Consider the following 25438-nt stretch of genomic DNA (forward strand, 5'->3'; position numbering starts at 1 on the left):
ATCAAAAGGAAAATCAGCTGAAGAGGCTGGCCTTGCTTCCTCTCTTTTTAGCAGAAAAAAAGCAGTTTCTTGGACAAACTCAACAGCCAGGCGTGACAAGCTCTTTCACAAAAGCAAGAAGTGCAGCCTCAATTAGCAAAAGTCATATAGTGCTCAGTGACTGACTATGAACACTGCCTACACGGACGAGGGGCAAACATCTCCATGTTCATTGCTGCGTTTGTGAAGACGAGTACAGAGAGAGATGAAGCGGCTCCCAGTAAATAAACCATAACTTACTTCCTCTGTGTCAGCAGCACAAACAGAAATAGCAACACGCATCTGGCAGCTGCTGTTCTGTCTTGTTGCTGCTAAAGCAAAGATGCAGCTCATGACTTGCGTTTCTCCTGCACCAGGGAGAAGCAGCACCGTGGGTACACGACCCTGGCTTTTAAGCGAGCGCTGCTATCACACTCCTCCGTGTCCCCGGTACAACTGCAACAGTGCTTCGTTGATTTTAAGAAGTGAACGAGTGTCCTTTATTATTTTACTTACTCTCTTCCTTCTAAGCTGCCTACATTTTTTCCACTAACTCATCACTTCTCCCCGGTCCCTCCTCGCCCATACGAACGCTGCTTTGCTGAGGCGGTTCGGTTATCCCCAGGACATGCTGCCCAGTCGCATACTGCTCAAAGATACCCCGCTACTTCTCGCTCCGCAGAGCTGACAGAGGCACCGCCAGGCTGGCCACCCTTCTTCCAGGCTTTTTTTTGTAATGAGTGCATGCGTGACCACAGTAGGAGCTAAAAATAAAAACGTGCCATGTGAACAATATCAGCTTTCTGCAGTCCATCAGAAAACAATTTTGGATCACAAGGTGCTAGGTACTATTTTAATACTCTTTATAAAATAGCCAAGACTTCCTAAACTGAAGAGCGACATGCCCAAATGTACACTGCAGCTACAATACGCAAGGATTTTTTGCTCTATCACCATTGAAATGTTCTTGCATAATTACTATAAATTTAATTTTATTTAAAAGGTATTACTTGAGCCTAAACACTTAAGCAAAAGTACATAAAGAGGACAGAGACCAGGAATTCCTTAGATGTCTGCATATATTACCCTTGCAACAATCTACACAATCAAAAAGCTTAAAAATGCAATATGTAGGAGAAAAGAAAGTTCCCATGATTTTGACTGTTATCAATAGCAATTTCCTATTTTTGGAGGTAAGTTAAACTTCATAGCCTCTGCTGCATAAGCATATTGAAACGATAGCTATTTTTGTGGAAGTCTTACCATGACAATAAAAAAAATTATAAATATCTGCTTTTCAGGGACCGAAGCAACACATTTTGCAGAACAAATGTTCTGAAATTCACTGAAGGACAAAACGCCTAGTTGTTCTAGTGCTTTTTTGTACTCTTGCTCTAACAAGTCCCATTTGTGCTTTTCTAGCTGTGAGGAAGGGAAACTCCAACCCCTCTTTAAATGCTGGTGGTACGGATACCTTGTCAGAGTTCCATCACTGGACTTGGCTTAGCAAATTAAAAGTTGAAAGTTTTGTATGTTGCTACTGTTCTGTTGCCCATCTAGGCTGTTTTTTCCCCTCTATTGCAGCATACACAACACCAGCAGAACATTCCTACAACTTCTCTACTTCAGAGACCTCTTTTATAAAGGGTTCTCACGGAGTACAAGCCTTTTGTATTCAGAATTTCTGTCTTGACATTTTTTTGGACATAGAGTATTCACAAAAGTCCTGTGACTATATCCTGTCAGTTGTTCTACTATGGTTCTTAATCACTAATAGATTGACTACTATGTAGGTGATAAGGTTGAGAAGAAAAAAGGGATGTAGGCACTTAACTACAACTTTAAATGTCTAAATCCAAAATTTAGACCCTTAAACCCTTTGCTCAGCTTACCTAATTTTGAGGTGCTTGAACCACTTTGGCTACTAAAACCCCACTTCTTTGCCAGGTTTTGCTACTAGGTAATTACCCAACTGAGCTCATACAGCTTTACGTTAAGCTCTCTCGTTTCACAATCTGCATGATCTTATACAAGCATCGCCTAAGGATCCTAATGAGCATTACTCTCAAAACAGATCCACTGGAGCTGGCCCAGCACATAAGTCATTGAGGTGGAGAGTTCCTGGACACAACGGGCTCCCCACAGAGATGCGATGCCACGCACACAGAGAGGAAAGTCTCCGTTAGCACCTAGAAGGCAGGATAAACAGGACCATATCGCTGTCACCAGAGCAATTTGGGGATCTTGCTCCTGGATAAGAGAAGAGCTACTGGGATAGAAGCATCTAAAATTGGGTCTGTGGATTCCACCCAGTGGAATAAGTAATGCTTTTTTGTGGAGTAGACCAGGATTTACAAAAACTGACTTAAGTAAATTATGTTTACATTTGAATGAGGGATATTTCCAATAATTGCTGAATGAGGTGCAGACAGCAATAGATTAAGAATATTAATTTTCAGGAAGAAAAAGGGAAGGAAAGAGCCATTATTTTTGGCATATCTGCAAAATAAGCAGCAAATGTTTTTTCAGTTGAAAAACATCCCAAGTTTCCTCATTGTATATCTCATAACCTTGACTTACCCTATTTCTTAAATCAATACATGACTACATCAGGTATTTCTGGTTCCCTCTGGACTGATTTCAACATGCAGGAGAATTAATTTTTATTGGAGTGCTTCTTCACTGCCTTAAATTTCTCATGTTTTAAATTCTCCAGCAACACATATTAAGCGTTCCAATCTTTAACTACTAAGTTTTTAATAGAAATCTTGCTCACCAGGTATCTTTTTGCAAACTCTTGCAACTCTACAGGAGATACAAATCAAACTAGTCACACATCGTTTTTTTTCTTTTCAATGAAATATACAGTAGTAAGAAGAGTCTTTCTACAATGTCAGACAATGTACAGCAGGGGAAACTTCAATCATCCTTTTAATTAGCAGAACAGTAATAGTCAAAGCTCCTCACAAATTAAAGAAAGAGGACAGTTAGATGAAATTAAGTCAGTCCATCATTTCTTCAGAACAAAACAATGAAGGATGGTTATAGTGTAATTAAAAAGTTCTTGAGATTTGTCTAAAATGGGGAGCAGGGTAGAAGTACCGACATGGAACAGAACAGTCTATAGAAAATGTGTGACAGATTACATCACGTACTGAGGAAATTTCAAGGCTATTTTCACTACTGTGAGTTGTTTGTAGTGAATATCCTTGTCCTTGGCAAATCAGAATGACTGACACCCATAATTTGCAATTTCCTAAACCTGAAGAGTTTTCTGATTGCGATGAAATGGTTTTACCTAATTATTTTTTCAAGTTGCAGTTTTTGATGTTTAATTTTGAAACCAATTTGAGATGTCTTGAACTATATTAATATACTGTATTATGCCTTCATTTCTTTTTGAAGCACTTTAAAAAATGCATACTTCTAATGATTTTTAAATGACTCTACTCTGCACATATCAATTTACAACAATTACAACATTTTGCATTTTTCAAAGCACTTCAGTTTTAAAGAGGTTTTATGCTTCGCAAGATACTGAAGGAAGAGGCTGCTGATCCATTTTTACACTTTGTAAAATTACCACCAATCTTGCTAGAGAGAGCTTAACCAAAAATAGATACGCTAAATATATACCATCTCCATATAATCATTTTAGGATGAATGTTTTTGTGACTAAGAACTGCCAGTATTCTTCTCCCAATCATAATTAGGTTGCTTCAGTGGTATAAATGCATTCAGTGGAATTATGACAAATGTCCTGGAGTAAGGAGGACGGAAACTGGCCTACTTTGGCTGAACAGAGTCTAGAGAAACGAATACAGGACAGGATGTCAGAGGCATCAACTCTGTCACGGATTTCATTACTTTTCAGTCTATAATATTTCAGGCATGGTGCTGCAATTAATTAGCGACTCGGGGCTGGGTTCTCACCTGAAACACACTGGGATTGCACTGGTGGCATCTCTGCAGTTACACTAATTTATGCTAGCTAAGGCTCTACCCCACTGAACAACTCTGTCATCCATTTTCTCTTGATTTCACTCCCTTAATCTCAAGGCTTCATGTTAAAGGTGTCAGAGAACAGAAGACCATTTTTTTTGTTCAGTATGTTGATGCCGCACCTTCAATTAGCCAGAGCTTCCCTTCTACCTGACATGAGCAGTCAGGATTCACAAGTTTGATTTTGTCTTTCTGAAAAGCACTGCCTATATACCTCAAAGGGAGATCACTCATTAACATCAAGGGATTTTGGATGACAGCCTATAAATAAAGCAACAAAGATCCAGAGACAGTAAGTAGAAAGTTGACTACACTGAAGTCCTGGTAGACATTAAAATAGTGTACTGTCAGTCAACCATCCTACTGTACCATTTTGTCATGTATGCAATAAATCACCCCTATACTGCACAGGTCAACTAAGCCCTATGCTGAAAGTCTGAATGACAATGGATTTTCACACACACTCTTAACTGGATTCAGTATGGTGCAAAGCTGCTGAGGCTCTGAAATATTCCAGGATGGCCTCTTCCAGCACAGGCACTTTTCACAAAAAAATATTTTATAATCAGTCTCAGTTGGAACAAAGTATGAAATTCCTATTCTCTATTCACATCTTTTAGGAGGGGAGGGGAGACTAAACGAGAAACTGAACCCAATCTCTTGTGCATCTCTCTTGGGCACGTCCACCGTCAGATGGCTAAATCGGTAACAGCCAAATGTCTTTGGGCATTTTTGTGTGACTTGCCAAAGAATGACCAAACTAGGGAAAAAAAACTAAACTAAATGAGCGAAGTGATAAACAAGATACTGAGGAATTAATTAAAACACAGAATACTCACATTTATATTATGAGTATTATCATGTAGTTTTAATTTTCAGTGCTTTACATCAGAGAAGCATTTGTTTTTCCACAAAGTAATGATTAGACAGATAAAATGACCTTTTTTTTTTGTGACAGCATGAGCTAAAGCCATTACAATGTTTGAAGATGACCTCTTTGCTGTATGGTAGGTGTGACTGTCGGAGTCAATGTCTTGGATAATGTGGAACTGTAACAGTGCTGTTGCTGTTTCTTTTTGTCTTGGAAACACTTTGGGAATCAAAATAGTAGAAAGACAGCTCTCCTCGGAGATGTCTGTGGACCTCTGCCTGAGATCAACTTAGCGTGGTCCTAACAGCTGTGCCTCCCTTACTTTTAGGCAAAAGAGAACACAACTCTCCTCATTCCTCGTACAGTCCAAAGTAAAGACTGCAGAAAGTGGGATGGATGACTGTTCAAGGACAGCTGATGAAAACAATTTAAAGAAATAAAGTTACTGTAGAAGACGACATTGGATCTCTGTGTATATTTCAACGTAGATGACACCACAGGTAAAGGCAGCAATCAATGTCCGCTCAGGCCAGCAGGAATGAAAGATTCAATTACATTACTTGAATAATGACTGCAGCACTCATCCTTGCAACTGGAATTCTAACAGCTATGTCCAAGGTACAGCATTTGGAAGAACTCAGCTGGAGTAGCTCTACGCTGTTTCTCTACAAATTTCTGACGTTGGTGTAATTTTGAAGCAGTGAAAGCCATAGCTTGTTTTTGACCTTCAGTGTTCAAGCCAGTTGGCAAATTGGCAAAACAGGCTAATCGATCTCCCTGACGGTAAATACACGTCAGTGCATAATCATATAGAACAATTAAAGCACTTTGATCTTGTCCATATAATAAATCAAATCTTGGGTACAGATAGTAAGTGATTTTTTTTCCTCCTGATGTCACGTATGGCTGTAGAAAGGATACCTATCAATGTTGTTTTGATTGGTGTTGCTAAAGATCTGTCAGCATTTTCAGAGTGAAATGGGGTTGGTGTTGCCTAAAGAAGGCAAAAGAATCAGAAGCATATTATCTTTCTGTTTGAATGTTAGCTGACAGGAAGAGCCTTTTACAAATAGGCGCATAAGTAGCAAGGCAAAGCCTGAATGAAAACCATGTCATCTTCGGGATAGGCAAATTGAAGTCTGAGCTAAGGAAAGAAGATGGCTTTTCATGGATGTTCAATATTGTAGGGTAGAAAGAGGCCAAATATGTCTGTTACAGATATCCAGCTAAGAATATTGAAAGGACGGATCTTAACAGAGCTGAATAAAAAGCCAACATAGGCAGTGTCCTACAAGTAGTGCAGGATTAGCAATATACTAAATATCTGAACACCTTTCAAGCCATACTGAGCTGGTCTTATTGAGAACCAATTCAAACACGATGAAGATATCCTGACAGCTGTTTTGGAGTTCTGTGAGAGGATTTTCTGGACCTCAAGGGATGGCAATTGGCCACCAAGAACTTTCGATCTAGAAGGAGTATCTGGAGGTAGTGCAGTGGGATTGGTTTTTGGCAGTCCACAGGTCAGAGCAGAGACTATGCTGGACATCTGTATTAAGTTGACTAGCCAAAACTGACTTGGACAGTGTGGAACTGTAACAGTGTTGTGGCTCTGTTTCTTTTGGTCTTGGAAATACTTTGGGTATCAAAGCACTGCAAAGAAAGTGAGCAGGTCTATGCTATACTGGAGAAGGAACTGAACCTCAGGCCTCTGAGGATAACAACAAGATCTTGAAGTACCTCCGAATTACCACTCTCTTGGCTAGAAGCTAGTGTAATGGCCACATCAGGAGAGGAAGTCAATGATTTTGGCAGTAAGCATCTGCTCTCCCCAGCTCATAGCTGTTAACCGTATGCTTTGCAGCAATGCCACAAAGGTGCCCGATTGCCAATTAATCCTCATACATAAAAGATGCTCAAGCTGATAGGTCATGCAGGACAGTTTAACTAGAGCAGTAAGTCAGATGGACTCTGGGCTGGTTATACAGTAGTTAATTCAGTGCCACACAACTTCTCTCCACAGCCATAGCATAAGAAACATCTCTAACATTGGAGTTATTTTTTGGATAGAAGAGCAATTCTCAACTCTGATCACAAACTAGGGCTGCCCTAGTTATACCAGCCTTTGTAGTATAGATGTTGTCTGTTGAATTATTCTATTCTATTGAATAAATTAATGCCTTAAGAACTTATATAAGGCCTAAAGAAAAAGGAAGAGCTCTTCAGAAAAAGCATTGCAAAAGTTCAATGGACAATCTGAGACATTCAGCTGTTGACCCAATAAAGGGGACAACACCAGAATTCATATCCCTGCATGGAAGCCTCCAAGATGGACTCTGCAATATTTAGGTGGATCACAGCTATGGCCTCTCCATTTTGACAGTCCCTTTAGAAACCGTGCCCCATGAGAGCAAAGACTAGAAATAAATCCAATTCACTCCATTACTCTGTGCTTTTGTGCATGTGCTCCCTCAAGTATTTACATATAAACTATATACACATTTCACCTTTTTTAAACTAGCCACTTCTTACCAACCAATTAATTCAATCATGTCACAGTTCAGCGTTTGTTGTATCCAAACGCTCTCAACATGCAATTTTATGTAGAAGCTGAGCTGAACAGTCTGGTAGATTAGAAAAAGACATTGTCTTTAGTACAGCAACTGTGCAGAAGAGCAAGTATATCCAAGAGCAAGTAACTGCTTGAATGATCAGATCATACATCCTTAGCAAAATGTCATTTCTTTAAGTGTGAAAAACGAATCCTGTTTCATAAGAAACACAGGAAAGATGACTTAGTTAACATGTACATATCTTCTTTTGTCTTTCTTTGACCTTTGGATATTTAAGCTTGAAATTTCAGTGTTCCCTCAATGTAATTTTTTAATGAAGCAATAGGAAAAGAAAAACGCATATGTTTGACCATATTTATGTGGTCAGTCAGACTTCCCAAAAGGCCTACCCAAACCCTAAGAAATACATAACTTTTTTTCTTGCATTATTCTTCTCGTGGAGGTGAAGATAGAGATAGGGAGAGAGAGAGAGAAAGAAAGAGGGAGTGGTAGAGAGAGGGGTGTGTGTATGTAGCCTTACGAGAAGCAAATGAATTTAAAATATTGGCTCTTTTTATAAACATTAAGGACAAAGAATGTAATGAATTTGACAAAGAATCTGACAGTCTCTCACTTCACAGAAAGAAACACAATTGTAAGACTTTTCACCTACTCAAACTGGGAGTAGAAGGTGTACTTTTTAGCAGAGAGGGTCACACATAATTGAACAGTTTACCTAAGGACATGGTAGACTATCCTTCACTTTCAGTCTTTGTGAGAAGGTTGAATTTCTAAAAACTAAACAGAAATTATGAGTGTCAAGCAGAAACTGAAGAATGCTTTTTTTTTTTTTTTTTTTGGTACATGTCCTGCAGAAAATCAGACAGCATGAATACCACAGTATTTTCTAGCCTCAAAAATCTATGAATGATTCCGGATCTCAGGCTGGGGCTCCAAATGTTGGCAATCCTTCAGGATATGCATGGGTCACACACTCACCTTTCACCTCTGTTCCTCCATGTCCACACTGATTTCTGTCTTTCCCCAGTCTGCCAATTGCAAAATGGTATTTCTTATTGTTTGAAGAGTTAGAGATGGGCAGGTAGTGGAGGTATCATAGAGATGCCTCATCCCTCTTTAGGTGTGCCACAGTGTAGGTAGTGGAGGTATCATAGAGATGCCTCATCTCTCTTTAGGTGTGCCACAGTGTATCTGGGATAACGCACTCAAAAACATTCTGGCACCTTTGTTATTTCTCCTTTTTAAATTACAGCAAAATATATTAATTCCTATTTAGAAAAAACATAAAACTTAAAATAATTTATCCTTTTATTTTGAAAGTATTTGGAATTTGCTGGGGAATGCAGAAATCATCAGGACAGGAGCCTATATTCTTCAAGGTGATACAGAAAGGCAAATTTTCAGAGTAGCGACAATGACATGGTACAGAGATGGCGGGGAAAGTGCAAGGGTTTGAGGCAGGCTGCGAGACCGCTCGTCTACCAGTTACAAAGCTTTCCTTGTTGTCTGATTCCAGATGAGCAGCCTGTGGTTTACCCTTTTCATCCTCTTAATTATACAGAATGTCATGATTTTTTTCATTTGCACATGACAGCTCGTTTATTCTGACCTTGTTGATGTACTCATCTGATGTTTTCCTTCCTCACTAAACCCAGCTTTACTTCCAGCATGCACGGCAATCACTGATCCTAGGAAGAAAGTCTCAAGCTCAAATGAACATCTATACTTCAGTCTAACACTCACTGTTTTGCCACAACAATCCTGAATCTAGTCTGACACCTATGAAGACACATTTGAAAGAAGAATTCTAAGTATCTAGCTATAAGGAGGGATACCTGTTGGCGGCTGTAAAAGCATTCTTTGATAACTCAGAGGACAGTAGGGATGAAGAGGGGTATTTTCCCTACTGGTTGATGGAGGTAAGGAAAAAAGTTACTTTTCTTCTAAAAATTAATCAAAACAGCTTTGGAGGTGAGGCAAACATGAAAACAATGTTCCTAGCACACAAGATAAAAGCCTCTTCACTGCAGTTATTTATTAGCTCTTTGTTCCCTTACTTAGTATCTAATCGCCCCATGCAGCTGACACAACGGACCTATTGGAGATTAACATCTCTTTTTGAGCTACAATAGCATTGTATTAGAACAGAATTAGTTTGCATATTTTGTGAGTAAAGAAATTAGTACATAGCTAGCATCTTTCCTGATTATTTGCTTCATTAATGGAAGTACTACGATATTACTAACCTTCAGGGAATATTTTTAACACATAATAAAACACATGATAAAAGTGCCAGCAACCAGGCTTTTGCTGAAAGCCAATAAAAAGTCAATTCTTATCAAAGCAGGTACCATATCCGACAGTGTCGGACTGAAATTATATGCACTAGCTTTGGAGTGTAGAATGAATGCAGGGTCTTCGTAAGAAACACTGAAAATCATTAGCAGGTCAGTATTTTGTTGCTTAAAAAGTTATCAGGGAATGGGATTTCATAAGCCCCAACTTGAAGATCACAATAACCGTACACTTTAAAGGTCTGAATGGAAATTTATACTGTTCCAAGTGTTCTTTTGAATGATGATTTCTAAGAAAAATTGGTGACTTGGATGACTGGTTGTATTCCACAGTATTCAGCAAATCTGTCATTTGGATCTATTCTGTACTGGGATGCGCTACTTATCATCTGAGATTCTGGTTTTGTGAGCTTTATAGGGGAAAAAAATAGTAGCACGTACATCGGTAATGACATGCTCCATTACGGAGTAAAATGTCCAGAGTGCATTTATTTCAAGAAAATGAAACGTAAATGTACAAAGCACATAGGAAATCCATTTCAAGTCTTAATCAAATTCAGTGGGATCAAACCTTGATGGTCCTCTAAGAAAGAAAAGAGTTTTTATCCCAGCATGAGAGAATGGATGGTCATTTTTGTTTAAAGATTTTTTGACAGAGCCTTCTTCCTCATCAGTCACTGCATTGAGACCATTTTTTTTTTATATCCTCCTACTCTCTCTCAAAGTTGTGGATTCTCTCATTGCACGAGCCTGATTAAGTGCTCAACATCTCATGCGAGAGTCATGCTTAACTCCAATCCACGCCGGGAGGCACTTCCATCCTTGCAGGACTACTGTCCTCGCTGGCACGCCATCAGGCAGTCAACATTCTTGTCACAGAGAAAAAGCCTTTCTGTCCTTGTCACCAGAAAGCCAGGTGCTGACAGGCCCATTAAGTGCCATGCCACAGCACCCCAGGTTCATCCCTATCTTGTTTTTTTTAAATTCATACTAGCACAGTAATAGCAACCACTTTCTTTCACGAGTCAAACAGAAAGCATAAGCATTACTGAAAAAATAAAATCTCCAGCATACCTGTGGAACAGTCTGAACCCGTCCACTGCGGTTCACAGCTGCAGAGTCCCGTGTCCAGGAGGAAAGTCCCATGCCCCGAGCACTGCTCCTGGCACACGGGAAGCGACGTCTCACAGTTCACGCCGCCCCAGCCCGTGGAGCAGTGACACTCCCCTTGAACGCACACACCGTGGCCAGAGCACATCGGATCCAAGCAGTCCTCTGGAAAGCAGGGAATATACAACTTAGAGCATACAACTTGCACCTCTACAGTGGCTTCCTCGTGCAATACGACATCAGGGATTCAGATTAATCGGGTGATTTTTGTGCAAATACCCAAACTGAAACGATGTTAACTAACACAAGGAAAAAAAAAAAACCAGTCTACGCTAACATCTGTGCAAAAGTATAAGCCAAAAACAAGAAAAAAAGCAAGCATGTAGAGTGTTAGAGATCATATGATTCTGCTTGTCAAGGACATTGTCTTGTTTTTAAAATGCAGATTCCCAACACAAATCTATCAGCCCAAGTTTGTGCTTCGGTAGCAGGGCTGGGAAAGAACTGGAACAATTAATAATTACTTCTACAATTGTGCACTGCATTTCCATTTGGGTATTTGTGCACTGTGTTTTATTTACATCAGGGAAAAGAAAGATTTATTCTTTCATCTTCTTGTGGAAAGCTATCTCTACAGCTGAAAATTTGATATTAAAAAAATGGTCATCCACTAACCCTGAGTAGTGAATCTCTGACTGAATGCTTGCTGTAAAAAAATCTCATACTCTCATAAAAAGTATGTGCTGGGCAATTGCAGATAATGAACAGATTCATAAAAGTCATAACATACTGATGAACAATTTGCAAACAGACAAAGAGCTAAATTTGTTCTCAATTTGGATTAAACTATTCCTAGTGAAAAATTCAGGAGCTCTGTAGAAGAATTTAAATCAGCTGGTTAGTCCTGTATAATCAGCATATTCCTTCATGAAGCCCCAGCATTTCTTTAACAAGACAGATCTGAAGCAGAACACAGCCCGCGATCTCTGGAGGCTGCAGGAAGGCTGCATTTGTGGGGTCCGAGCATGCGAAACAATTAGCCACAAGCCTGTTCATGCTGGATCATGCTTCAGACTGATGTTAAAGAGGCACTTTGAAAGTTCTTGTATGTATTTTTCAATCATTGGCACAAGTACTGTTTTTAATAATTAAATTGTAAACGTAAACAGTATTCTGTGCTACACAAATGAAGAGATGCTCTCTGCTTCAGTAAAGGAAGACTAAATACTTCAGACGTAGAGATTAACGGCCTCCAGTTTATAGGATCTTTTGACCTAAGAATAAAGAAGTGATGCTTTATCTTTTGAGCTGCTGTGCCATCAATTCAACACATTATTTCAAGTTTTATTTTGTATCTTTTTCAGCCTTCCAGGCTTGTGCACAGCACAATGTAATTCTGGAAGAGAGGAAGCAGGACAACGCATATCTTGCTAAGCATAAGACAAAAATACTTGGCAATTTTCTCTCATCCTGAGACAGCTCTTTATTTTGCTGATCTTTTAAAATTAATTGACTCCATAAACAGTTTAAAAAGCATCACTTGCTTTAGTAATGATAACGTGATGGGACAAATCCAAAGGACTCCCATAGCATTGAATACATGTAGCTACCGGTGTTCCCTGGATAGCACAGCTCTTAGTATGTCTGCTACGTTAACAATGCTGCTATAATACTAAACTCATATTTACATACAATAATGTAATCTGAATTCCTGACAGAATTACTTCCGCTGCTGTACAAATTATGTTGTACGGTACGGTGAACTGAACAGTCATGCCGTGAACACACTGCTACAATAAAATCCCACTGTACTTGGTTGCACAGGTTTGTTTCATCAATCCTATTTCTAGATAATTTCACCTTTTTTAAAAAAATTGAAATATGTCTCTCACTTTAAAAATCCAATGTTTTCACACTCTTAGTTTCAATAGCTGGCTGAATACATTTAGCTCAATTACTTTTTTCAACCATTTTGCAGGATCATGTTATGGCAAGAAAGCAAGCACTGGGAAGAGCAGCCAGCCTCTCACCAGCTTGTTCGGCATCATGGCCTCAGTGAGTAAATCTGTGTATTACTTGCTTTCTCCCATTTGGGTTTTCTTGTTTTTGTCCGTTTCTGAAACTACCAACAACGGAGCATGTCAGAAGCATTCTCTTGATCCTCCCTTTAAGAACCGTACCAGGTATGTCAAATCCATCAAATCCATCCTGGACATTTTTCTGACTAGAGAATTCAAGCCACATAAAAAACCTCTGTGTGCTACTCAAAAGAATTACCTAAAATCTATATAGCAGGAAGCACAAAGTATGCTGTCACTAGCTTCAGGCTAAGGGGACTAGTGAAAAATCATCAAACCAGGGCAAGCATGAAGAAGAGTTCTGCTTTCCGAGGCTCTGCACAGGGGAAGAAAGTCAAAGCTGATGAGCTATCTCAGAAATGCTAAGAGGCAAACAACAACTGCTTCTTCCCACAGATGAGGGCAGAGACACAGCCGTACGACAACCAGAAGAAGCACAATTACTTGTTCTCAGCATTTCCCGCTTTTTATTAGCCAAGCCTTAAAGGATGCCAGTTTAGTACCCTGAACACAGGCTCACAGTAAAAATGACATATGACAACAGAATTACACAATATGGTCTGGTAAACGGGAACTGTTTGCTGCTCTTTTGGCTTTATATAGTCAGTACATTCTTCGCAGAAAAATCTAAGATGCAACAGAGTGAAGAAAGGGAAAAGCTGATTATGCTCTGCTGATTACTTTGGAGAACCACCACATCGTATTTTGCTTAAGGGATTTTCTGACTCTCTTACCCATAGCTTTTGGCCAAGTAAAAAAGTCTGCACGGGCTCTCTGACAGCCGAGGGTGTGCCGAGGGACTGAGGTTACTGGCAGCAGGGAGGACTGGGGACGCCAGCCACCCTTCCTGAAAAATGTATCTGGAGCCCGAGAGAAGAAAAGTGGAGACAAACAAAGATGGTCTCACAACTTTCACACACACAAAAAAAGGAATCGTTGCTTGCTGGGATGTTTTACAGGAACCTTTTGGAGGACTGAGGATACACTGCTTGCTGAAAGGCAAAACCTCCACCCGGTTCTGTTCTTGCTACTGAGATTCAATGGAGGGAGCGAACTGAAATCATCCGAGAACTAGAGTTCTCCTGGACTGAAAGAGAAACTGAGTGTTTCAGGGGACCACCCACGCTACAATTATTACACAGTCTTATTAGACAACATTAAACAACTTTAATCTTTTAGAACAAAAATGCGAATCTTGGAAATTACGTGATCAGCTTCCACTGACTGGCACCGAGACCTGAAGGCCTTGACCTTTGGTAACCTTCTCAACATAACTTTCTATGAGACAGCAAAGGTGCTTCCGAGCAAAACAGTACTGCTTCACAGTAAGCTCCGCACATCCACATGAGTTCTTAACTACCTTAAAGCAGGTTTGGAGATTAAAGACAAAAATCAAATCCTCTAACTACAGAGAGGGAAACTTCACAAACCTTCCTCGCAAATCTCTCCTTTGTAGCCAGGGACACAGATGCAGACGCCCATGATACAAGTGCCATGGCCAAAGCAGGTCGGATCAATACACTGTTCTTCTGGAACATCACACTCTGGTCCCTTCCACCCATTTCGACACACACAGTGACCTTTCTCATATTCTCCATTTCCGCTGCACAGCACTGGACAGGAATCTGAAGAAGGCAGATTGACCTTTTTAATGGATTTACACACTTACATAGATTAACATATATTGCATTTATCGTTCTGTAAAATTGCTTTTCCACTGCAGCCCCCCGATCCTCCAGTTGATTCAAGGGTTGTGACAGACTGAAATCTTTGAACTAGGTAGTGCAACAGTAATACAATGCCCTCTTCTCCTCAGTCTGCTTCACTAGTACACCTTAATTTTGACCCGAAATGGGATATCTCAGAAGATAAAAATAATTCTCTCTCCTTTATTGGCCTCTGCAGAAAATATGCACAATGAAGCCTGCTTATGATTTTCAGTAAGATTAATATTTCTTCCCTGTGAACTGAAGCAAGATCCTGCTCTCTTCTTTCTTCTAAGTAGATTTAACACTACAGAAGTTTTAGCCATTGCTGATCTGCATGTAAACCAGCGATGTGGAAGCTTAATTTTACAATCCAGTATCAATTTCTGAGCCAATCAAGCTCTTAAAAAATAAAGCCAATCCTAAATTTGAGGAAACATTGGAAAAACATGAGAACTTCCAGACATCATATGCAGTAGACGATGGATAATACCGACAGAAATATCTGAAACAGAAATAAGGTCACGTACAATCATTTTAGCATGTGTTTTGCCCCAAATGCTGGGAAACAGTCTCTAAGTTGCTTCAAGTTTCTCTTCTACACTCTGTTCAAGTTAAGACCACAGAAGCATTTGACCGACTCATGCAACCTTCTCCAAAGTGAAACCGTTTGCCACTAACAGAAAACATTCTGCTAAGCTAACACACTTATTAAAAACTGTATTTCATAATCACGCAAAGAGGGATGGAGGAATCTATAACTCTCAAAGAGGGAGAGAGAAGTGGTTGATACATCTTAGCTCGAATACAGCACAAAGAAACTTTCTACGTGTGTGCTCGTGTTGTATCTGCCATCTGGCTGGAAAAAGGAATTTAATCTCCTTTAATCACTTTGAATCTTTGCAAGGCCAGCAGACAGACACCATAATCATGAGCCCTGCCATGCACTGTGGGTCAGTTAATATGAGATTACCTTTTGCACAATCAGGACCGAGGAATCCTGGGAAACAGTGGCAGTGCCCCGAGATACATTCTCCATTCCCATTGCAATTAGTAGAGCAGTCATCCAGGATTTCTGTTTATTCAGAGAGTTGTGCACAAAGAAAAAAACAAATTGTTTGAATTTGAAATGAATGGCATCTTCACCACACTGCAGGACACATCTCAACATACAAATAGGTGCAGAAGCAGTAAAAGGCCCATTTTCATTCATAGGGAGCATAAAACAAAATTCCTGTTCAAGCAGCTTACAAATATTAGATTTTGTCTTGACAGCTTCGAGATAACAAGTGCATCATTTATATTACACCAAAAAGCTTTTAAAGTAAGTGTTCATGTAAAATTTACCACCATTAAAAGCACTGCAAGAACCAGAGTATTTGCTGAAAAATGTCCACCTTAAACTCTTTTATTGCTAAAGTAATTTGTTTGAAACCTGTTTATAGAGTAAATTGCCTTCTATGGTGTTCATTTGAACCATGTGAATTGAATTCCTTGGAGGAGGGTAGGATTTCCACTTCTATACAATCAGATGGAGAAAAAAAAAAAAAGTCTTTTGTACGGTGATGAAACTCAATGCAATAAAAGACTATGAACTAGATTTCAAGGAAAAAAACCCACCTTCAATTCTGATCTTAAACTTGCCCATGTTTCATCACACAGCTTTGGATAGTAAACCACTTAACCTCACACGTCTGGGGACAGGCTCACATCTGTACACGGATTAGCTGTTTTTAATTTACACATGTATTTCCTACAGGAATTCAGTGGATTCACAGATTTATATGGATTTTACGTAAAGAATACGAAGCAAATCCAAGGCTAAGATGCTCCCATGCAGAGCAGGTGACCGCAAGGCCAGCACTAGGACTGAGGGTCTGCAGCCCGCGCAGGTTCTGTGCAGGGCGGGAGAGGGGCTACAGACCAGTGGGAATCCCAACTGTTGTACGGGCACGTGCGCTGCCAGACGTGGGGATGTACCTCTGGCTATAGGAAGATGGGAAACATGACTGCTTTCCCACAAAATAACTGTAGGAGGAAAAAGAAGAAACCCCAAATCTTTTTGAAGCTGTCCATGGCAAGTGAGCTGGGAGGAAAAACTTCTCTCATGAAAGGGCATACCATTGGAATATTTAATCTAAGCAAATCTGATATACTTTTTAGCTCACATGTAACTTGTCAAAAGATGTATTATAAGCACATCCTACAACTAATATGAATAAATGAAATAAGTTTATTTTGATCTTATTTACAGACACTGGGACAGATAAGGATTGGTTCCTCTTGAAAGCTCCTACTGTTATTTAAAAACATTCCTTTTTGGCTATCAGTTTATACCAAAGAATAGGTATTTGATATGTATCTGTTAATCAGATATCCACAGCCTGTACATGGATGTCTCTTTCAAAGTCAAAAAACCAGCTCACTTTCAGATGTAAGGTTTTTCACAGATATGCTGATTGTTATTAATTTTTATGTATTACTGATCATTATGAAGTCTTGCCCTGCTCCATGGGTACATTTGCCTGTCTTCTCAGTTTTCCAGAATCACGCCGTAAATGATCCCTACATTGATCTGAAATGAAGAATTAACAGTTTGAAAAGTTACTCCCCATCAATGCAATGTCCAGTTTGGGCTGGCCTTTATTCAGCCCATGAAAGGACTTGAGGCATGCCAGATTTTGCATGCAAATTACCCCCCTCAAGGGAAAATCTGATCAGACCTTTAGCTAAAGTGTCAGCGAAATCAATTTTGTACATAACTAACATTGAGCAACTTGAAACGCTACCTAAGGGATGCTCACGAGGAGGGCATGACAGCTTCACACAGCCAACAGTAGCATACAGCAGAGATGCATCCAAGCTCTTGCTCTATTCTAGGAGTTTCAATCTGTGGTCCTGGTTGATTCCTTTGTCAGCAGAGATGTCAAATATGACTCCAGCCCAGTCTGGGGTAAGGAGTATAGCTCAAGGGTTTTGTGGTGTTTTGTTTTTGGTGGTTTTTATTTTTTTTATTTTTTTTGTGTGGAAACCCCCAAAGAAACAACCAAGAACCATTATGCAAAGAAAAGTATAAGAAGAAGATAGACAGGTTATGAAAAACGCAATAGCTAGCACTATTTGCTACTGCATCAGCAATAGATTCTTGCAGCATGAACCCTCTTTTTCCCCAAAATGTCTTCTTGAAGCCATTTCTGAGATGAAGTATAAGGATTCCTGGCTGCACTGTGGCTCTCACTGCTCCCCTCTGACTCAGTCTGTTCTGATCATTGGCCAGAGCAGGGATGGACAACTTCTTTGTCACCAAATGTAACAAGAACCAAAGTGCAGCATTCCATTCCATTCCATTTTTTTTTTTTTTTTTTGAGACGGTATGCTACTTAACGATGAAATATTGGTTAAACCCTCCTGTATAAACACTGCTGTCTTACACCAGAAATAAAGAAGGGAGCAGGTATTTGGATTCTGATCTGGACTGGAGTTTGGCCAGGTTTTATGCTCTTCACAGAGCATCTGAGAAGATGCTTCAGAAATTGCTTGAATATTGTTTTCTCATATGGCATTGAATAATGGCATTTTTTCTTGCTCATAAAAGATTCACGTTTCCAAACAGAGCAAATATGAACTTTTAAACAAAACCCAGTCATTACAATTCTATCTCAATTTTTCATGGGTTTTCCTGCAAGTCCTTCAAAATCTTGGTATTTGAATCATACTGTCCTGCTCTGCAAGGTGTTTGCCATCAAACAAAAATAGCATCCAATTGTTCTAAAGAGCAGATGGCATGTCCATTACTAGTAAAGACATCTTGCTAAACATATGGTAGAACAGGTTAACTAAAGGGCATAGTGGTTAAAGTCTTGCAGCAAACCGAGACTGTCATAAATACAACACTTTACCTAAATTTAAATTCCAAAGAAACCCTATGTGTGAGCACTGCTCACTAACAACACCTACAGTTGCAAACAGTTGTCCACCTATATGTATTAAAAAAGCAGCAGGGATTTGATATACCACCAGGACAATGTCTCCTATATTTGCCTTCTGTGTTCCAAACAAAATGGTACATTTGAATAATTGCATAAAACAAAAGCATCCATCCATCAAACAACAATCACAACCAAATCCACAAAAGCTGCCTTTTAGATTTTTCTAACTGACCAAAATATTGGAAATAAAAACTTAAAGCCTGGATAATTTTTGTAGAATTTATGGTTCCCATGTAAATAGAGAGGGCAGACATAATCTCTTATACTTTGAGCAAGATAACACCAGAAATTACTCAAGCATTTAAACTATTGTATAAAAATCTTAACACACACATGCACGAAAACTTCACACTTAATTAATTTGATAACATCCATCTTTAATACACAACTGTTGCTAGTTGTCTAATATTGGCATAAACATGAAGTTTTTAACACTGCGGTTAATTAAATTAAGCTGAAATAAAACATATTTAAGAGAATACTTAAGCTGGAATCAAGGTCAATAACTTCTTTTCAAATACAGCTTTCCAATGTAGTAATCTGAGTAACAATTTTATTGTCATTGTTCTTACCAATCGCTGTAGTTAGTACAAACACTTGCTCCACCTTCTTTCCATCATTGTAGAATGCCATATGCCAAGCTCCTTGATCCATATACTCAATGAAACCTGTCTCTTGCAGTGAAGTTAAGATCAGGTTCCTGGGAGCTTGCTGAGGCTCCTCTGAGTTTTTTGGTTCCTGTTTAATTAACTGTTTTCCATCCATCAGTTTTACAAAATCAAACTGAAATAATAATGAGCAAAAATTAACCACCTAGCAAATTTTTATGAATCTACTCTGCACGTCTCATTCGAACAAGAATAAACAGTTGAAATCTTAGGAGGACTTGCCTGATTGACCAAGTATTCACCAACGTGGACAGCAGTTGCATAACCTAGTCCATTTAGCTTCAGGTTCCATATAAAAAGCGTTACAGTAGGTCAGAAACCTGGCATCAGAACCTGCTGTTTGCTATGGCAGGGTAAGTTCAGACCTGCTGCACTAAATACAACAGATTTACTTCAAAAATTACTTCTCTTTAATGGGAATGATTCCAAAATTCCCAAGCTGTAGTGCTTGCATTATGCAGAGATTCATCTCAAATGCCAAGAACAGATTAAAGAAGCTATTGTTTTATAGCAGATTTTTAAATGTTTGTCCCTTAATATCAATATCGTAAATCAAAACCTAAATATACTTTTTATTTATATTTAATGGTATTAAAGCAAATAAGTATCTATTTTTTACATGGAAGCTCTTAATACCTAACCAAGATGATACTGACAACCTTAAAACCAGTTAACCTCAAAACATCACAGATGTAAACCTTTCCATGAATCCCTGTTCAAAAAATGTATGTATTTCTCTAGGCTTTTCTAGGCATTCTGATTTTCAGTTCAACTTTACCTCAGTTGAAGACCCAGCTTCAATTAAAGTCAGTGACAGCCAAAAGCCCTTATTTCTAAGACTAAAACTCTAGTAAATAATTTTTGATGTTAGACTAGATGATCTCCAGAGCTCTCTTCTAAACAATCTTTCCATGATTCCATATATAAGTTTATCACACTCTATGGAGTGTGATCCTGCTACAAGAAAGCTGAAAAAATCTCTTATCCATAGAAATGACAGCTTCGTATGCCAAATAGATTAAGCCTAAAAAAAAGTTGTTGAACGTGACCAGCAATGTTGCATATTCTTACTGCTTAGCTAGATTTTTCTCCTGCAAAATCCCTAGGAGTAAATACTCAAAAATAGTCTTCATATTAGAAACCAGAAACAGCTTTTTTTTTTTTTTTCCTTCTTCTTTCTATTAACTCTTTATCCTATGTAACCTGTTTGTTTTCATGAAGTCATAAAAAGATTAAAGCATTTTCAAATGATCTGGTACTTCATCCCACTGCCCCCGCAAAGAAGATGCTGGAGCTACCCAGCAGCCCAGCCGCCCGGACGGTCACACCGGGGTGGTCACAACTGCTGACCTTTCTGCTACGACACTGTCCCTTCCTCTGAGGGAGCGTGGGGTGAGGTCATAGCTAGACCTCAGCAAAAGAAAGGGAGAAACAGACTGCTTTGTGTGGTGACAGCCAGTCCCTTCCTCCCTCCCTGCTTTGAAAGTGCATCGTGAGCATTCGCATCCACCGCGGTTTGAAAACAGAAGCACGATAGAATTAGTATTATTGCTAATTACCTGAGTGTGAGTAGGTGGAATGTTTCTTCTGCCATAAATTCCCAGCAGAGAATCCTTCGCCAGCGAAATGTTAAATTTCAGGTACATGGGGTGATGTATAGTAATCTGAAAGCGCCAGAATAAACCAGGGGGGATCGTCTGCATAACCTGTGCTCCGATCTCAACTTCTCCTGTGTCTATGGCCCGTCCCTTCTGAAGCACTAATTTTCCAGAAACAAACAAAACAATCAGTTGTGTACTCATGGTGGGTGAAGATAATAAGTCATGAGGTATAAACGTGCCTTAGATATATCGAAATACATTGAAAACAACCTCTAAACGGAGGGCATTTCACTGAAACCACTGCATTTTTTTATTCAAGTAGTTGAAAAATACAAATAAACTTGCATGCAATATTTACAACAACAGGCGTCGCAGAGCATTTTTGCCCTGGAAATCTTGGAACACTTCACTGAATATAAAAAGGTAGAAGCGGTGCTGCATAAACCACGGTCTTTACCTATCAGGTATGCAAACAAAACTCATTCAACTGAGAACGCACAGAAAGAAGGCAGTGGGAGAGCTTCCTCGGGCGCGTATTTCAGACTACTGCCGAAGGGGCAGCCACGTAAATGGACACCAGCGAGGACAGAAAATCCATCAAACCTGGTAGGTTGGAGCCCATGTCCAAAGCCTCGATTTCTATTAATCACAAACATAATGATTTTATTATGGTAGTGATAATCTAGTCCTGGAGAAATAAAGAACATCTGGTTTGGCTTGGACTTTCTATGTGAAAGCGTAACAGGGGCATGAGGATAGGGACAGGCAATCTAAAGAGAAAATTGGCATAATTTTGTAATGCCTAACAATAAATTTGCAGACATCTACAGTATGTAACTTCACACGTGGGTATGAGAGCGCTGAAATAGAAAGGGAAATGGAATGCGTAAGGAAGTCATTGCCAAACTAAATTGGAGCTGGCGTGCTTTGCTGGCTTGTATCACATCTTTGTGTATTTTAATGCCTGTCTGTGATCAGCGTCCTGACATGCTGCAAATCACAGACCCAACCCTGCTAACATCTGAACTCATTCCATTGGAAGTTTTGCAAAACTCTACCTCATTTTTCCATACTTTTTTCTCTACTAGGAAAGAAAAGCAGGATAGTATGCTGCATGGCAAGAGCCAAGAGAAGAAGGATGAATTCAGCAGCCATATCTGTTTATGCTTCATTTTATTCCAGTATCACAGCGAAGGATAAAGAGGAGCAAAGCGACCGGAGCCTCACCATTCACAATAATGCATATAAATATCTAATGCAACCTAACGCTCATGAAATTTTATAAATTGCCATTGGAAATGAAAACAACAGTAGCAAAGCTAGGGCCAGCTTTTTCCTGAACATATTAACAACAAAGATCCCCAGTGGGATCTTACATAGGTTTTAACTAGTGTAGGAAGTACTTAGTGTTCTTAATGAATACAGACCTAATTTACAAGGCAGGAGCAAGTCTCAGGGTACTGGATCTTCCAGCTTTACGGCTGCTTTGTGTCACCAAACCTACAGCAAGAACTAGGAGCTGACTTTTAACACTTTATCACATGAGAGCATCTATTTTTAGAGCACAGAACTTGTAATCTAATACTCTAAAAATACACCAGTTACTTAGTTCATGAGTTAAAATATTTCCAAATTGCTGCTTGAACAATGTTCAAGGTGAAACGACTTCTGTCCAATTTGCTTCATAGAAAAAATCTTGAATGTTGAGTTTTGAAAAGAGAATTAAACTTCCTGTGTCGGGCAATGAAAGCGGATCCCTTCCCACCCCATATGAGATCCTACTTGGCTGATGTAAATTTAAAAACGTTTTCCCCTATTTCCAGTACTCCAGAGATATTAAATCTTAATGATTCTTTGCAAGCAATTACCCTGGGTTAAGTAAAACACTAAGGAACTTTTTGGTGATATTGACACATGGTAATTAATGTGATTCAATTACAAGACGATAGAGCGCTAAGTAAGAAGTCAAGGATACGGTATCATTTTTGAAGTTAATGGCATTATTGGTCGGTGTTCAAGGTCCTTTAAAATACAGTAACTGCTTCTTAGTTTGTTGAAGTGAGAAGGCCTGTTTCTTTGTTGAAAATAAAAAGCATTACGTCTTTAGTCAGGGAGTATTTTCACTAACTGATGTTATCAAATTATGCTGAATACCACGTTAGTGTTGCTAGGCTCAGGACAGCATAGCTCTGAGTTTTTCCACGTTTGGCTGAAAATGCCTTAGCTTTAGTAACTATTTTATGTAATTCTTAAAAAAAAACAGATGCACTTAGATTTACTTTTATCTCATTGCACAGGAAAGAAGTGCATGCTGCTGTTCACAATGGTAACATGAAAATATGTACTTTATCTACCACCTAATGAAAGTGTGCAGTTGCAGCATCTCTACCTTTCCAAGTATTTTTTCAGCAACACACAGCGTGAAAAGGCCACCGTAAGAGCCATGTCTGAAGTGCATGTTTGCATATTCGCTCAGCCACTGTGCTTTCTTTATAGAAAAAGAATTTAGCTCTGTTTCTATGCTTAATTGAACTAAGCAGGTATTCGGCTGTACAAAAAAGGCATCTGAAAATACAGTATTCACAGACTATCCTCATATACTTCCTTGCTCTTACTTGAAAATGTCCGAAATAAGCTTTTAAAATTACAGTGCTGCAATACAAGTTCTGCTCTTGTTCTAAACCCACCTTCCTCATAATAACATTTTTCTTACGACACAGTATCATTTAATTATCTATACTCAATTCCTTGTACAGCTCCCAATCTTGCCAGCTGGTATTAATTCTTCCCTATTCTTTCTAAGCACACTTTCCTTGCAAGTCTAAACCAGAATATAGATTCCTTATCACAGGTTTCTTTTTGGCTTCAAGAAAGTAAAACTCTGAACAGCGTGGTGCCAATTATCTTCACAAGAAAGTACCCATATGCTGATTATTACTGATCCTGAAACAATCAATCTCCTTGCACTCCCCTGGTAAATACCAGCATCAATAGGATGTCTGAGTTTTTAATCACATTACTACATATTAAAACGTTAACTCATAGCCGTGGGTCAGTGTGTTATAAAATGACTTCTTAAAGAAATCTGACTTGCTGGTTTGTAAACTTGATTTTCATTAAAAGATTAGTTAAAATATACACTTTCAAAGTCTGGAAAAGCATTCTATGCTGCCGCTACTTTGAGTTGGGAAAATGGGAGGTCACAATATCTGACAGTGGTTATTTATCCCTGTGAAATCACATCAGAGGCTTCAAGTTTACAGGCAACGTATCAACTTTCTCTGGTATCCTGCTGTAGTGAAGGAGCTGCCCGTTTCCAAATCCTCCTTCCCAGCACATCTACAGGGAGAATTTGGTATGAGTACTGGGAATGAAATTGCTGATATGTATTAAAAGTGATGGAGAGAAATAAGACCAGCAGAAATTAGCCACAACCAGACTGTGCATGTACTAATGCCTGGTACGAAGCCGACATGATTTTTCTTGTGTTTTCCCAAGTGTATATTCCTTGTTAGCATACACCTTGGATTATGAAAGGTGAAAGTGGGACAACAGTCTAGCTATAGTCAAGTCTGACCTCTGAAAGGTCAGCTTATCTGCTGGATAAGCCCTCAGTGACATGGCTTTGCTACCACAGCCCCCCATGCTTTAGTGTTGCGGGGGAATTGTGTAGCTACACAAGACATTGGGATTGCCTGGGGCAAGGCAGGGGGTTTGGTTTTCTACCTACTACATTGAGTCTCTATTGACTCACACAGTCTTCTCTCAGTTCTCAAGCATCTGATTTTTAAGATTTTTGATGTGTTTGATGTTTTTCTTGTTTTTCTGCACATCCTCCTTTGGAAGCCAAATGCTTTGGAAGAGCTTTTATTAAATCTGTAATATATTGACAAAATGATTTAATGCAGTTGAGAAGAACTATTTGAGCTATTTTCCATGGTGCACCATGACAAAAATACAAAAGTGTATAAAACATTTACTGTGATTCACTACCAATCCATTCTAAGGGACAAAAAAATGGATAACAACATCATTGCCTCCTTAGATAGATTTCTATCGCCCATTTATCTAATATGATCTTTATCCAGTTGTGCCACGTTGATTTGTAAGACTATTGATGTGAGATGTAATCTTGCTTCTGGAGGGACTGGTACAACAATGTCCCACCTTGTCCCATATTTACAATCATAGATCTTGGCTAGCATGCACAAAATCACATTGCTGCTCTGCTCTGAAATTTGAAAGCTCTGGAAATCTCCTATCATTGTAGAGCTCTCAGTACAATTTTACCTTCCTCCTAACAACTGGAAAGACTAGGGTTCATCTTCTACTCCCATGCACTTTTCTCTGATCTAATTGGATTTATCCACTTTTCCTGAGTATCGTAAAAAGAAACGGGAGGGCCATCTGCTTCTTACAGTCAGAAAGCATCACCATGGTGGTCAGTGGGAAGCATGGGCCAGAGTTTCTAACTAATATTGGAGTTGCCGATCTAACAACGTTAAATGACAGGACTTGAGAGAAAGGA

At 39.2% G+C, this 25438-nt stretch overlaps 1 protein-coding gene across 2 annotated transcripts in view; it reads right to left on the reverse strand.

Moving 5' to 3' along the window:
• The window catches only part of TENM1 (teneurin transmembrane protein 1), a 337672-nt gene that overhangs the window by 107511 nt on the left and 204723 nt on the right, over nt 1-25438 (reverse strand). For both annotated transcript variants that reach the window (XM_075763591.1, XM_075763590.1), the window contains exons 7-11: nt 20869-21068; nt 19214-19424; nt 15626-15727; nt 14377-14571; nt 10833-11033 (exon numbers count right to left, since the gene is read on the reverse strand). In XM_075763591.1, the coding sequence (XP_075619706.1) occupies nt 10833-11033; nt 14377-14571; nt 15626-15727; nt 19214-19424; nt 20869-21068 (909 nt within the window). The remainder of the gene's footprint in view (nt 1-10832; nt 11034-14376; nt 14572-15625; nt 15728-19213; nt 19425-20868; nt 21069-25438) is intronic.

This window comes from Balearica regulorum, chromosome 11 (genome assembly GCF_011004875.1).
Source record: "Balearica regulorum gibbericeps isolate bBalReg1 chromosome 11, bBalReg1.pri, whole genome shotgun sequence".
NCBI lineage: Eukaryota > Metazoa > Chordata > Aves > Gruiformes > Gruidae > Balearica > Balearica regulorum.